This window comes from Molothrus aeneus, chromosome 25 (genome assembly GCF_037042795.1).
Source record: "Molothrus aeneus isolate 106 chromosome 25, BPBGC_Maene_1.0, whole genome shotgun sequence".
Classification (NCBI taxonomy): Eukaryota; Metazoa; Chordata; class Aves; order Passeriformes; family Icteridae; genus Molothrus; species Molothrus aeneus.
The window spans coordinates 918,908-932,999 of record NC_089670.1 but is presented as its reverse complement, the minus strand read 5'-3'; the positions used below and the strand labels follow the sequence as shown (position 1 = coordinate 932,999).

At 54.3% G+C, this 14,092-nt stretch overlaps 1 protein-coding gene across 2 annotated transcripts in view; it reads right to left on the bottom strand.

Annotated features, from left to right (window-relative positions):
* MYH10 (myosin heavy chain 10) overlaps positions 1 to 12,768 on the bottom strand; it is a 90,658-nt gene extending 77,890 nt beyond the window's left edge. For both annotated transcript variants that reach the window (XM_066565777.1, XM_066565778.1), the window contains exons 1-2: positions 12,725 to 12,768; positions 9,843 to 10,220 (exon numbers count right to left, since the gene is read on the bottom strand). In XM_066565777.1, coding sequence (XP_066421874.1) covers positions 9,843 to 10,187 — 345 coding nt within the window. In that variant the 5' untranslated portion in view covers positions 10,188 to 10,220; positions 12,725 to 12,768. The remainder of the gene's footprint in view (positions 1 to 9,842; positions 10,221 to 12,724) is intronic.
* Between the last annotated feature and the right edge of the window lie 1,324 nt (positions 12,769 to 14,092).

Genomic DNA, 14,092 nt, shown 5'->3' with positions numbered 1-14,092 from the left:
GCCTCTTTTTTCTTTTGTAAGTATAAAAGATTTGATCTGGAGGAAAAGGTGCCCCCCTGTCCTTTCTACACCTCCAGCAGCTTCTGGCAAGACAGGCAGAAGGTGTTCTCTGAACTGAGTCCAGGAGCACCATCAGCAAAGATAAAGAACTTGGTTTTCAGCCAGGTGTCCTGACATGGGGACATCTTATGTCCTTGCAGGAAAATACTCCCTCTGCTTTGGTCAGATCTGCTGGATGATAACTGCAGGGCCTTACCACCCCAACAAGGTATTTATTTCTCAAGAGAAAGGAAACACATCTTATCAGGGCAACCAAGCCAAGCATAAAGAACAACTTATCAGTCATTAACTCAACATAACATGGGGCTCTTGGCAGGTGGGCAGCTCCTCCCCAGCTCCTTTCCTACCACTGTCCCTCCTGACTGACCTGGATAGTGCTGCAGACAAATGGCACCCAGAGCTGGCTGGAAACTGCAGCACCTCCCTGCCCAAACCCATCCCTGCTCCCTGCTGAAGGCAGGGAAGGCAGGACAGGTATTTCAACAGCTTGCTACAGCCATGCAAGGAGCCAATTAACAGCTCAGCAGAGGCACCCCTTCCCAGCACCCTCCCTGTGCCCAGCTGAGGTCACCCACATCCCTCTGCCACCACCAGCAGTGACACTGAGGCTCTGAGAACTGCCACGAGCCTGGCTCCAGCCCAGCCTTCCAGTGAGGGCAACCAGAAGAAGGAAGATGTCAGCACAGAAGCCCAGCTCAGAGCCAGGGAGCAGCACCTCCCCTGTGCTCCTCCAGTGCAGGCACAGCTCAGGAGGGAGCTGGTCACTGCTGAGAGCTGGGAGAGTCCGTCCCAGAGCTGTCCCAGCACAGCCCTGAGCAGTGCAAAGCACCACAGAGTGCTGGGGGAGCAGGGCTCTGCCCTCCAGGAGGGGTCTGGAGGCTCACCCTGCTCTGCCTCTCACCCACTGAGCCTCAGAGTTTGGCCATTCCCTGCAGGGCTGCTGCTCCTCATCCTCACAGATTGGCCATTCCCCTGCAGGGCTGCTCCTCCTCATCCTCACAGATTGGCCATTCCCCTGCAGGGCTGCTCCTCATCCTCACAGATTGGCCATTCCCTGCAGGGCTGCTCCTCCTCATCCTCACAGATTGGCCATTTCCCTTCTTGGGCTGCTGCTCCTCATCCTCACAGATTGGCCATTCCCTGCAGGGCTGCTCCTCCTCATCCTCACAGATTGGCCATTCCCCTGCAGGGCTGCTGCTCCTCATCCTCACAGATTGGCCATTCCTCTCTTGGGCTGCTCCTCATCCTCACAGATTGGCCATTCCCCCTGAGGGCTGCTGCTCCTCCTCATCCTCACAGATTGGCCATTCCCCTGCAGGGCTGCTGCTCCTCCTCATCCTCACAGATTGGCCACTCCCCTGCAGGGCTGCTGCTCCTCCTCATCCTCACAGATTGGCCATTCCCCTGCAGGGCTGCTGCTCCTCCTCATCCTCACAGATTGGCCATTCCCCTGCAGGGCTGCTCCTCCTCATCCTCACAGATTGGCCATTCCCCTGCAGGGCTGCTGCTCCTCATCCTCACAGATTGGCCATTCCCCTGCAGGGCTGCTCCTCATCCTCACAGATTGGTCATTCCCTGCTGGGCTGCTGCTCCTCATCCTCACAGATTGGCCATTCCTCTCTTGAGCTGCTGCTGCTCCTCATCCTCACAGATTGGCCATTCCCCTGCAGGGCTGCTCCTCCTCATCCTCACAGATTGGCCATTTCCCCTGAGGGCTGCTGCTCCTCATCCTCACAGATTGGCCATTCCCTGCAGGGCTGCTGCTCCTCACCTGAGCCAGGACAGAGCTCCCAAGGCAGGGCCTGGCTGAGCTCTCAGGGAATTATTGCAAACCCACCTGCATTGGTGACCCCTTCCCAACACAACACCTCAACTTCTCTGCAGGTTCATCCAGAACTCTGACTTTGTTTTGGCATTTTATGTTCCCAGAGGAAAGCTCTTGTGTTTCCCCCAAAATCACTGCCCTTGCCCAGACATAAATTGATCTGGTAAATAATTAAAAAAAAAAATCTTAAGTGCTGGGATAAAACAGTTCTTTGAAGATTATCCTTCTCTCCTCCCTCCAGTTGCTTTGGCATCTTCAGTTCATTCCCCCAGCACAGACATGGAGTAAATGTTACTATTTTAGCTACATAAAGAATTAATAACCTAGAAAAACAAACTTAACAAACCTCTATTGATAACACCCAACCTGGAAGCCTGTCCAGCTATCTCCTGAAGCAGCAGTTGATGGACCTGTGAACCTGGAAGGAATGGAATACGCAAAGCCCAACATAACCACACCAGAGAAGGCCAACAAATACCTGAGCAACTGAAAAGGGTTAATTGAAGAAGCTCTGTATTGAACAGGCCCAAATTAGAAGTTACGAAGCACAAAATTCTACATTTTGCTAGTGCTGGGGTTCATTTATTTGAAACTTAATCTAAAGGAGCCGTTTTTATCCCAGACCATTCCCTCTGTGCCATGGCAGCTCTTTGCATGCAGCACCCTGAACTCCAACACCCTGATTTCCTGAATGTGTTACCACTTAATTCTCCTGCTGTTTCCCTGCAGAATTTCAAAATGAGACCTTTCCCAAACCAGCACCACCCTGCACAGCCTTCATTTGTTCACAGGAAGATGGAACTGAATTTTCCCAATTTCCTGACTGTCATCTACTGCAGCAAGCAATATATGAACATATTGGTGGGCTGGCTTCATGGCTTGGCAGGCACAGAAACACAGAAAGGATGCTTTTAATGAGCCAAATTTAATTGGGAGGGAGCAAATGGTACCAAAATCTTCCACAGCTGTTTTATAGCTGCAAGTCTCACAGTGAATCACCGTGCCTAAAAAAGCAGGAAAGGCCTTTGTGCATGGAAACCAAACACATGAAAAGGAGACACTGCTTAAAACCCCTCAAAAAAGCTTCTTGGTGAGCAGCCCCAGGAGGAATTATCAGGAATACACACACATCTGTTTAACAAATGGACACCCACTGAATGAACTCTATCCTGTGGACTCTGATGGAATTGTCAGGTGGGAATGAGAGCTGGGATCAGCTGGTGAGCTCCAGTACAGCCCAGGCTGGATGCAGAACCTGCAGCCTTCATTCATTTTTCAGCTGACAGGGGTGGATGAGCACATTAAGAACTGAAAGGCAAGCAAAGATGCTGATTCACCTTGAGCTGATGGATCAGCTGTTGGAACACATTCCTGTTCCTGCCTCAGGAACACACAGCACCAAGCCAGCACAGGACAGCCTGGAATGCACTCTGCAGGCAGGGCTCCAGACACAAGCAGTAAAGGAGAGCTCTGACTGAGAGCTGGGTTATACAAGCTCCCCTCCAGGACACTAAATGTGCAGTTTGAAGGTTTCCAGATGCTTCCAGCCTGTATCCAGTAGTTCATCATGCAGTAATTTGGGTTCTGGTAAGCTGTCCCGACCTGCAGAGCTCAGGATCCTGGCACTGGCCTGTTCCAAACCCCACTCCATCCCTGCAGCCTGGCAAACAGGGGGAGTTATTGCCAGGTGGAAGCAGCTCTCCTCTGCCAGGCCATGCAGAGGCCTCCTCAAAGCAGCACTGAGGGACACCAGCACCATGCAGGCACAGCTGGGCACTGTAACCACCAGTGTGGTGATCCAACAATCACCCCAAACACGGGCTCAACATCTATCTGCAGCTCTTCAAATATAGAAAGTGACAGACCCACTCTATCACTACATAAACCATTAAGCTGAAGTAAGCATTTAGACAGCTCTCATTATCAGCTGAAACAGAAAGCAGCCATTCCCAGCCCAGCACTGCATGCCTTAAGCACTGTCCCATAACTAAGGGAGTGGAGCTCACTCTCCAGTTGATAAATTGCCCCAACAGAGCATTTTCTTTGCCTGGTTTTCACCTCCTGAGGTTACAGACTCACACTCCAAGCTGAGTTCCCTGAGCTAGACATGGTTTTCTCACACCTTCTCACCTCTTCTCCCTTAAATTACCCAAGCCAAGGCTTAAAGAAGGGCAGGGACTCCCCAGCCCCAGAGGGGATGAAGGTGAGGCTGTGCCCTGGGGTGGACACAGCACTGGAATCAAAGGGTGCTCAACAAGGGCAAGGATCAGCCTGGGAAGCTCAGGTCAGAGAGCCTGGGGATCACAGCCTCAGGTTTACTGAGGGCAGCCCAGCAGGAGAGAGAGAAAGGGAAGGAACCCAACACAGCCAGCAGGCAGGAATGGAAAAGCTCAGCCCACACCATGGATAATTCATCCCTGGATGTTCTGCACAGCTGGGGCTGAGCAGAGGCTCAGCAGGGCTGAGTTTCCACACTCACAGCCCTCAGGTGATGTGTCCAGAGAACCCCCAGCCCTGCCCTGCCCTGCCCTGCCCTGCCAGCTCCTCCTCTCACACAGACACACTCAGGGTCACAGCCTGGCCTCAAACTGCCCCTGCAACTGCTCAGAGCTAAAACATGAGCTGAGCTTGCAGCCCGGCCACAGGGGAGTTAAAATCCTCCCAGCAGGCTCCTGGAGAGCTCATGTCAGAGCCTGACTGCCCCACAGGCAGCCCTGAGCAGCTCAGTCCTGGGCACAGTGCAGCCACCTGAGCACCTGCACAGGAGAGAGCAGAGCAAACTGCTGCTCCTTTTTACACCCTAACCCACCCTACTTACAGGAACACAGCTTGACAAGAACAAGCCCTTTTTCGTACCTCTGCTTACCTGATTCACTTCCTCAGACACTTCTAACCCTGCACACAGCTCCCTCAACTTGATCACATTTATGAGTCTTCCAAAAATCAGAGTCAACATAAAAAAAAGGGTTCTTGTGCCAAAGCAGCTCCACCAGTGAACCCCAACACTTCTTCTGCCACGTGCTGGGTTATCAGATCCAGTGACTGACTTGTGGTAGGGAAAAGAATTAAGTAACAAACTCCATTTCTTGCAGGTTTCTTTTAATACCAATCTTTGCCACTCAGCAACGTGAAACATTCCCAACTGGACCAGCAGGAAAATTAAAGCAATTAGAACACAGATGCTTATATAATAGCAGAGATTGTTCTAGGTTACACTCAGGCCTCACAGGAGGCAGCAGCTTAACAGAAGGAACAGCTTAAAGACAGCTCCTCCAGTGCAGGGCTGTAAGAGCTGCCACCCACAGCAGGCTCTGGAGCTGGGGACTGTGCCACAGCTCCCATTCCTTCCCTCTGCTACTCCAATAAAACAGAAAGTACATTCAGAAGTGAAATAACAGGGCTGCAGACCCATTACAGAGGTAACAGTTGCAATTATCAACAAACACCTGCTGCAGTGCTTTACTTGCACAACACTGAGCACGTTTTCTACTTCACTGGTGCAAAGACAGCCCAGCAGCCCTGTGCCAGGAGAGCAGAACCAGCAGGAGGCTTCCAGGAACTCAAAGCCTCACACAAACAGCTCCCAACGCTTTTTCAAAAGTCTTGGCTTTAAAAAAAACCACGGGGGAGTGAGCAGGGAAGATAATGCACAGCTCACTGGAGCTTGGGGGACTCTGAAGCTGAATCTAAGCCTTTCCCCAAGCTTTGCTGTCCTTCCTCAAGAACAGCAAAACTCATCACTCCAACCTGACTCACCCCACAGCACACACACCGTGGGTACCTGAGCCCCCCAGGGCTCCCCAATCCCCCAGCAGTCACAAGGGACCATCTGGACACTGGCATGGAGTCACACGTGTGAGAAATCCTGCTCATTTCAACCCTTCTGGCTGAAGGGGGCAGGAAGCAGAAAAGGAGAAGCTGCAATGATCTCTGGGGGTATCACAAAGCCACACAAGCACCTGGGGGCAAGGGCTTATCCAGGAAAGCTGGGCCTACCACAGATGTGGCAGCAGCAATGGTTTTAAAATAAATCACTGTAAAGCACATGGAATTTGGGATACCTTGGGTTTTACTGCAGCTTAATTACACCCTGTGTTTGAGTGAGCAATTCCTTCATCCCATCCCACTGCAGTGGGAACTTCTGAGTGCACAAGTCAGACTTGTGGCCCTGCCAGAGCATCAGAAAAGGCAAATTCAGACTCCAAATTCACAGACCCACTGAGTGGGAAATGTGCATTTACCCCAGGCTGCTCCATGTTCACCTGCACTCACCAGTCAGGCCATTAACACCCAGGTGTTGGAGTCCCTGCAAAATCAGAGCCTTGTGGCAAACCTGCACAGCCATGAGAGACCCACTGGCTTTGACAGGACATTTCTGTCCACAAGAAGTACATAAGGTGATTTTTCTAAATTTAAAATACATTTTTCAAAGTGGGATTAAAGAGTCTTTCTTGCCATGAAAAGAGTTTTAAATTGCTGGGTAAAACATCACCCAATGTCTATCACAGCTTGTGACAAAGAATTAAGTGTGGTCCTGAAATTGCAGCATGCGGGGCTGAGGGACCCTCACCCTCCACCCTTCCAGAAGATTGCATTTCTCCATTTCATTCTCTGACTCAAAGGCTTCTTCCCCCATGAAATCTTATTCTGCACACTCAACCTGAGCACAAACCAAGCTCTAGGGCTGCTCTCTAGAAGCCTCCACAGTGGCATTTTACATGCAGGCCTTATAAGAATAAAGGTGTTTCCTCAGCCAGGGTGCAGACCTCAGTGAGCCAAAACCTCTGACCAGAACTGCTCCTTTCTTAAAGCAACACCCCCAGAAAGTCACCTGGAGCTCAGTTCACGGGATAAGGATATTCAGGAAGCCCCATAAAACCAGTCTGAGCAAAATCATCTTTATTCCCAATGTTCAGAGGGCCTCCCAGGCCTGTGGGTATTCCTCCTGGGTGCCCTCCCAGTGAGCCACCTCCAGCTCCTGATCTGCAGCTGAGGGATGTCACTAATGCAGCCTGAAGCCAGGATTAAAGCTGGCCACTCCAAAGCAGGGCAGCCCCAGCAGTTCAGTTTTGAGCTGGAGAATCAACATCCACAAGCATTCACAGGAAGCAAAACCCACTCCAGCAGGATATGAAGATCAATTTAGGGCATTAGTGACTCAAATGATAGGTAAGAAACATTGATATGCCTCAAAAAGCACAGGATTTGGGGAAGTTCAGCCACAAAACACAAGGAAAGTGAAAACTCCAAGCAAAGGCAGAACAATGAAAAAACAGCTAAACTACCTGCTGTAGGTGGCTGCACCTTCACAGAACCAGCACTAAAACTCCAAGTAAACCTTGTGGCAACCCATGCAACAGATGATGGTAAAGTGGAGCAAGCAATTAAAGTTATTTCATCTCCAAATCAAACTGGGATCACCATAACTGACACTCCAGCCACCTTTCCAGCATCCTTGTATAAGTCCTGCTCCTCTCCAGGTTCTGCCATGAGCAGAGCCCAGAGGGACAGGACCAAGCAGTCACACCACAGACAAGCCCTGACCTTCCATGTTCTCCACTCTGTTCACCTCCCCCAGCTCAGCAGTGGTGCTCAGAGCCTGAGATCAGCACACTTGGCAGGCAGCAGAGATGCTGCAAGTTCCAGAAACTGCTGGCCACCCCTACTTGGATGTTACATGAAACTCTTGGAGGGAGCATCAGTGCCCAGGTCACCGTGGGCCTTAGTCAGCCTCCTGTTCCTGGACACAGATCACAGCCAGATGACTGCAGCCACCCAAAGCTCGCTCCTTTCCTTTCTAGGGACTGGAAGCAAACGTGTGTCCAGTCTACTTCACTCCACATTCTTGCATCTTGCACTTCCTAGAAAGGCAACACTCCACGCTGCCTGTTGGGAAATTCCAGGAGACCCGATCAGATTCACCACCTGCACCTCAGCTGCTTGAGACCAACACCAAAATACACAATTTTCATTTGGTTATTAAGGGAGTACAATCTGAAAATCCAACCAGAGCTTTAACCAGCTCCTGTCAGCACGGCCAAAGCAGCAGAACTCACTTGAGCTCAGCTCACCTGGGCTCTTTTCCTTACACCAGGCAAACAGGAATGTGGGCAATGGCTCTGGGCTGTGCCAGCAGCAGCAGTGCCACGTTCATGAAGTTCGGGGTGCCCCACAGAGCCCCCGAGAGCTCGAGCTCCTGCAGTGTCCCCCTGGCTGTGAACCCCTGCAGCATCCAGTCCTCCACACACCCCACAGTGCCCTTCTGCACACCTTCACCAAGTCAGCCAGCTTTCATTTCAGCCCAGGAGCCAATTCTTACAGCTGCACTGAACCAGGGCTCTGGGGCAGAGCAGCATCCCCCAGCAGTGTCCCTGTAACTCAGCAAAGCCCAACAAATGCTGGAGCTTTCTCAGCCCAACCAAGCTCTCCCAGCTTGGGCAAGGAGATCACCAACTCCACTTGCACTGACCCCAGGCCTGGCAGAGCATCACCCAGCCCAGGAACAAGCTCCAGTGTGCCCCAGCAGAGCAGGATGAACCCTTTGGGAAGGGAACAAGGTCAGGCACCTGCAGGGCCTCTCCAACTCCACTTGCACAAGCAGCCAGGCTCCCACAAAGGGGGACTGTCACACCCACAGTGGCACCCCCACAAACACCTGGGCCTGCCTTAGCAGGCCCTGCACTAGAGCTTGCTGCGACATTCAAGGCCTGCAGGTTTTTAACCTCCATCATGAAATAGGGCTGTAATAATTGTAATGAATTTTCTAACAGCCATAATTAGGATTGATACACAGACTGGAAACTTTTGACCTATCAACCTGTTTACTTTTTGTTTTCAATCCATTAATTATGCAATTAGTTTCCTTCTGCAGGAATCATTCCAGAAGTATTTTTCACCCAGCTCTGCTATGAGTACCTTGGTGTAAGGCCTTGGAGGAGGAAGCTGACAAAGATACACAAATACAAAAAACCACTTTGTAGTTGTACATGATTTTTAATAAGTCCAAATACTATCAAGGGTCAAGCTAAAAATGTACCCCCTAATCCCCAGATGGAGGGGAAAATGAGCCAACTATCAGGACTAAATAAAGTGGATTTAAGCTTTAAGTGTTTATAAAAAGTGAAGCAAGCATTTAAGCAGATGTTCCAGTGTCTTTTGAGACAGAAAGTCTCCTTGTAGCTGTTCCTGACTCCCTGACCCAACAAGTCCCTGTGCAGCCAGCCTGCCAAGAGAGCAGGAGCTGCTCCTGACTGCAGGCACAGACCTGGGACAGAGCCCAAGGGAGGAGCGGGGTCAGACACAGCACCAAGGGCGCTGTGATTCCCAGCTCCAGAGCAAGATGCTGATAAGCCAGATGTTCAATCAGTGCTTCAAAACCACTGGAAAAAAACAAGCTTTATCTTATTGGTTTATTTTAAGCACTTGAACACATCCCTTCCTGGCCACTAGGCTGATATTCAGTTCCAAAAAGACATTTTGCACTCCCAGTACTCCCAAACTTCATATTTTAAATACCAGCAGAGCCTCTTATTGCCATTTTTAACATGCAGCAAGTTAAAACAAGAGATGTGCTCATTCACATGAGCAGTTAACCTCAGCAATCCAGCAAAGTGAGCGTTTGTCACCTCCCTCAGCACAAGGAAGCCACTTGCCACTGCTCAGTGGATCAGTTCAGCATGAGGCAAGTGCTCCAAGGAGCAGCACAGCAGAGCCCCCCCAGCTGCCATGGCACACTCTGTGGCTGAAAGATGCTCACAGAAGTGTAGTATTTGTTTTACGACAGAGCTCTTGACCTGTACACAGCACAGAAAAAGACTTTGGACTCATGCAAATGCTGGGGATACAAAGTATTTAGGCTGCCAAAATCAAAGCCAAGACCCACTCTGACAGCAGCGATGGCAATCAGGTGAGGTCAGCTGAATTAGCACCCAGAATGGATCCCATAATTGCTACTTACATAGATGAGCCCAGAGTAATAGCGATCCTTTAAATTATGCAATACAGAGGCTTCATTTAAACAGGTTAATTCTGCCATGTCTTCCACTTTGGAGAACTTGGGAGGATTCATCTTCTGAACATCGTCTTTGTTGACGAGCGCCTTCTTCCCGTTCTCCGCCAGTTCAACCAACACCTCGTCCCCCTTCTCCTCCTTGATGCTGGCTGCCTCGAAGCCATGGCGCTCCGAGGGGATCCACACCAGCTTCTTGGCAGTCCAGTCAGCCTGGGTGGCAGGGTTGTAGATGACAGCCCTGTCCACGAAGAGGTAGCGCTCCGGATCCTCCTGGCCCGACCTCTGCGCCATCCCGGCAAGAGAAGGGCTCTGCTCCCAGTCACCCTGCAGGCAGAGAGGGAGAAGCAAGGAGCACGTTACACACAGCCTCACGAGCCAGTGATGCAGCACCAGCTCCTGCTCCAGCACCAGCTCCTGCTCCTGCCCTGGGAGAAGCAGCACCAGGCATCGCTCCCAGCCTGGAGGAGCCGCTGCACAACCAACACCCTGCTCACACACCTGCGCCACACAAAAGCTCAGTCACCTGTCAAGTGCCACCCAAACCCAGGGCAGACAAAGCTCAGTCACCTGTCAAGTGCCACCCAAACCCAGGGCAGGGCAGCCAGCAGGGATCCAGCTGTGCAGCAGCAAGGGAGAGACATCACAGCAAGAGCTGTGGGCAGGAAGAAACACACACCTGTGTGCTGGGCTTAGATAAGGAATGAGAGCAAAGAGAGCAGGAGCTTGGCACTAAACTCAGCAGTGATGGAACAGTGAAAAACAAAAATACAGAGATAGATACAAACCCATAAATCTGCTCAGTGAATTCTGCTGCAAAAACCAAAAGGCGGCAAGGATGAGTTTTAAAAATGTGGATTTTCAGCTACAGAAAAGAACTTGGGACACTTGGGGTTTCTGCAAGCCATCCAGGCAGCTAAACCTTGCTCATATTCTCCCTGAAAAGCTTTGCATTTCCACAGCCTGCTCCCGTTCTCAGTCCTGAGTGCTGACATCACCATATTCCAAAAAATGTCTCCAGATCTCAAGTTTACCTCCAGGCTCAAAACACTGCAAGGAATGATGCTGGATTTTCCAACAGCTCCACGGGTAATTTGAAGCAGAGAGAAAAACCACTGACTGACAAGAGCCCCTGCACACTCATTTTACCTGGCTGCCTCTACCCAAGAGAGGCCCCTGCCACCACAGCCAGGATTCCTGGAGCTGGCAGATCCAGCTGCCCACAGGGCACCAAGGAAAAGCCCGACCCCTGGTCCTCAGGACTTGAAACGCCTTGGTTTGTAACACACACCACCTTCCCTGCTGAAGAACCCCAAGAACATTGGCTACGGAATCCTTTCCCAGCAGGTAAGCCAAAGGCCAGCTTGGGAACAAAGCCAGGGAGGTTCCCAAACTGCATTTGTCACCTTTCCCACTATGGCACGCGCCCTGATGGAAGTTCTGCAACCCAACCCTCCCGAGAAGAACGTGTAATTAAACAGGATAATCGCGTCTCCAGCTAAGGCAGAGAGATTTGTTACATTGTCCAACTTTAGTGCAAAGCAAGCCTGAAGTCACTGAGCCCTTCAGAGGTGTGAGGAGCAGATCCCTTAGCACAGATGGCTTAATTCAAATCAAGAGATGATGACTCAACATTTAAAGTATTTTAGAAGAGCCTCTCAGAGAAAATTTCCATGAACAAAGATGGAATCGTCGAGGGCACACCTCTAAGCGATAGCTGGACTCCTCCGCCAGGAAATTGACGGTTTAGTCAACGAATGCAATGAATGCCCCATTTGGCTGGGGAAAGCGACAGATGAAATAGAGGAGCTTTGAAAGCCACGGGAGGAAGGTGACTGTCCCCACCGTGCCAGGCTCCAGCCCAAGGTCTAACAAAGCCCTGGAACGGCAGTGCCACCCTGGCGGTGCCAATGGCCCTCGGTGTCAGGTCCTGAGCGCTGCGGGCAGGTGAGACACAGCCCGAGGCAGCCAGCACTCCGCTTCTACACACCAAGGGGCACCGGAACCTGAAGGTCAAATAAAGCTCATACAACGACATGAACCATCATTGCACCCAAGGGAATTAAAGGGTGAAGACGGAGATGAATGCATTCATAGAGGAGGGCACGCACCGGTCACACTCCAGCGGTGTGAGTGACTGGAGAGCAGCTCTGAGCTAAACCCAAACCTCGGGGAGCACAAACACCTTCAGGGTCATTCTCCCAGCCGGGCTCCCAGCCCCACAAAGCCCAGCACAAAAGACCCTCCGCAGAAGCAAGGCAAGCTGCAGCTCACCCTAGCCAGGGCTGCTCCGCTAACAATGGCATTCAAATGAAACACACAAATGAGCACATTTATCATGCAGGAATCCAGCACTCCCAACAGACGACGTGCGAATAAAGGCAAAAAAAAAAAAAAATCCAAAGAAAAACCTCAGACACGTTGTGAACAAAAGGGGGGCGGGGGGCGCGGCGGGGCAGGGCCGGCGGGGCAGCCCCGGGCCCGAGCAGCGCCCCAGGGCCGCGGCCGCGCTGCCGCTCGCCGGGCCCGAAGGACAAAGAGGCGGCCGCGGCTTGGCCCGGCGGCGCCCGCAGCGGCCGCGGCCCCGCGCCCCCCGCCCGGGGCCCGCGGGGAAGGCAGAAAATGGCCGAAAACGGCCGGGAACGGCCCCCTCCTCTCGCGGCCGGGGCCGGCACCGGCAGCGGGGGGGAGGGCGGCGCGGGCGGGCGGCCCAACAAGGGGGTCTTTGTGTGCCGGGCCCGCCGCCCCCGCCACACCCCCGCCGCGGGCGGGCCCCGCCGAGCCGCCCCCCTCCCGGTGCCGCGGCCCCGCCGCCGGCCCCGCCGGCTCACCTGTGCAGCGCCGGCCGCCGCCCGCCCGCCGGCTCCGCCGCGCCCGCTCCGCCCCGCGCCCGCCGCGCTCCTTTAGCGCCGCGCCGGCCCCGCCGCCCCCCGCCGCACCGCCCGCCCCCGCCGCCGCGCGCCGCGCGTCCATTGGTCCGCAACCGCGTCCGTCAGCGGCTTCGCGCGCTCCCATTGGTCCGCGCCGCGGCCGCTCTCCGGCCACAGCCATAGCAACCTCCGCACGCCGTGGGCCGGCCCGCCCCCGCGCCGCGCCCCGCCCCCTCAGCGCCCATTGGCTCTCGTCACCCCGCAGCGCCGCACTGATTGGGCGGTTGCCACGCCCGTCACGGCGGGCCCCGCCCCGCGCTGCAGCACGGCCGGCGGGGGCGCGTCCCCGGTGCTGCGGCGAGCGGCGGGAGCGCGCCTCCCCCGCACCCGCCCGCGCGCCCCCGCCGCCCGTCCATGTCCGCGTCCCAGGCACTGCCACCGCCAGTGCGGCCGGGCTCGGAGCCGGGCTGTGCAGAACCCCGGCCCGCTCCCCACGCGGCCCGTCCCGCAGAGCCGGCCGCAGCCCTCGGTGACCGCCCCCGGGTCACTCCCGGACGGTCGCAGACACGCCGTGTGCCGGCCGAGTGTCCCCAGGCTGCCTCTGCAGCGCTCGGGCCCCGTGCCCGGCCCGGCTCCCGTTCTCCGCTCCTGAGCCGTGTCCCCGGGGCTCCGGAGCCCTCGCCCGCCGGGCAGCGCCGGTCGCGGCTCGGCCGGGATGCGGAGCGGCGGCGGGAGCTGAGCCTCCGAGCGGCCCGGGGCTCGCTGCGCTCTGCCAGGGATGGATCCCGCGGGGACCCGCGCTCCCGTCCATCCCGGACACCTTCCCCGCTCCACGGCCTTTCCAGAGCCTTCCTCCCTGGCCGAGCCTCCCGGGGCCCGCCCGGTGCCTGCAGCCCGGGGTGGGCACGGCCCCGGCCCGAAGCACGGCCGTGGAGCCCCGGGGCTGCTGCCCCGAGCGAGGGGCTCAGCGTTAAAGCCTTTTGAGTGGAAGGAATTTGTGTTGGATCCTCCGGGCTGCGAGCGGGGCGAGGAGCGGGGAGATGCGGCAGGAGGGAGCATCAGAGCTGGAATCTGGGGGATCCCGGGCAGGGCTGGGGACAGCAGCCGGGATGTGTCCCCTTGTCCCCGTGCTTGGGAAGCAGGACTGTCTGTGAGCTGGAACAGAAGTGTTTCAAATCACACCTGCCTCTGCAATCCAACTTAAAATTTTGGATGGGTTGCAGGGTTCAGAAGGAGGCAATCAACCAAATGTGGGGTGCCAGGCTCCTGGCACAGGGTTGGGGTCACCCTAAAGGAGGCAATCAACCAAATGTGGGGTGCCAGGTTCCT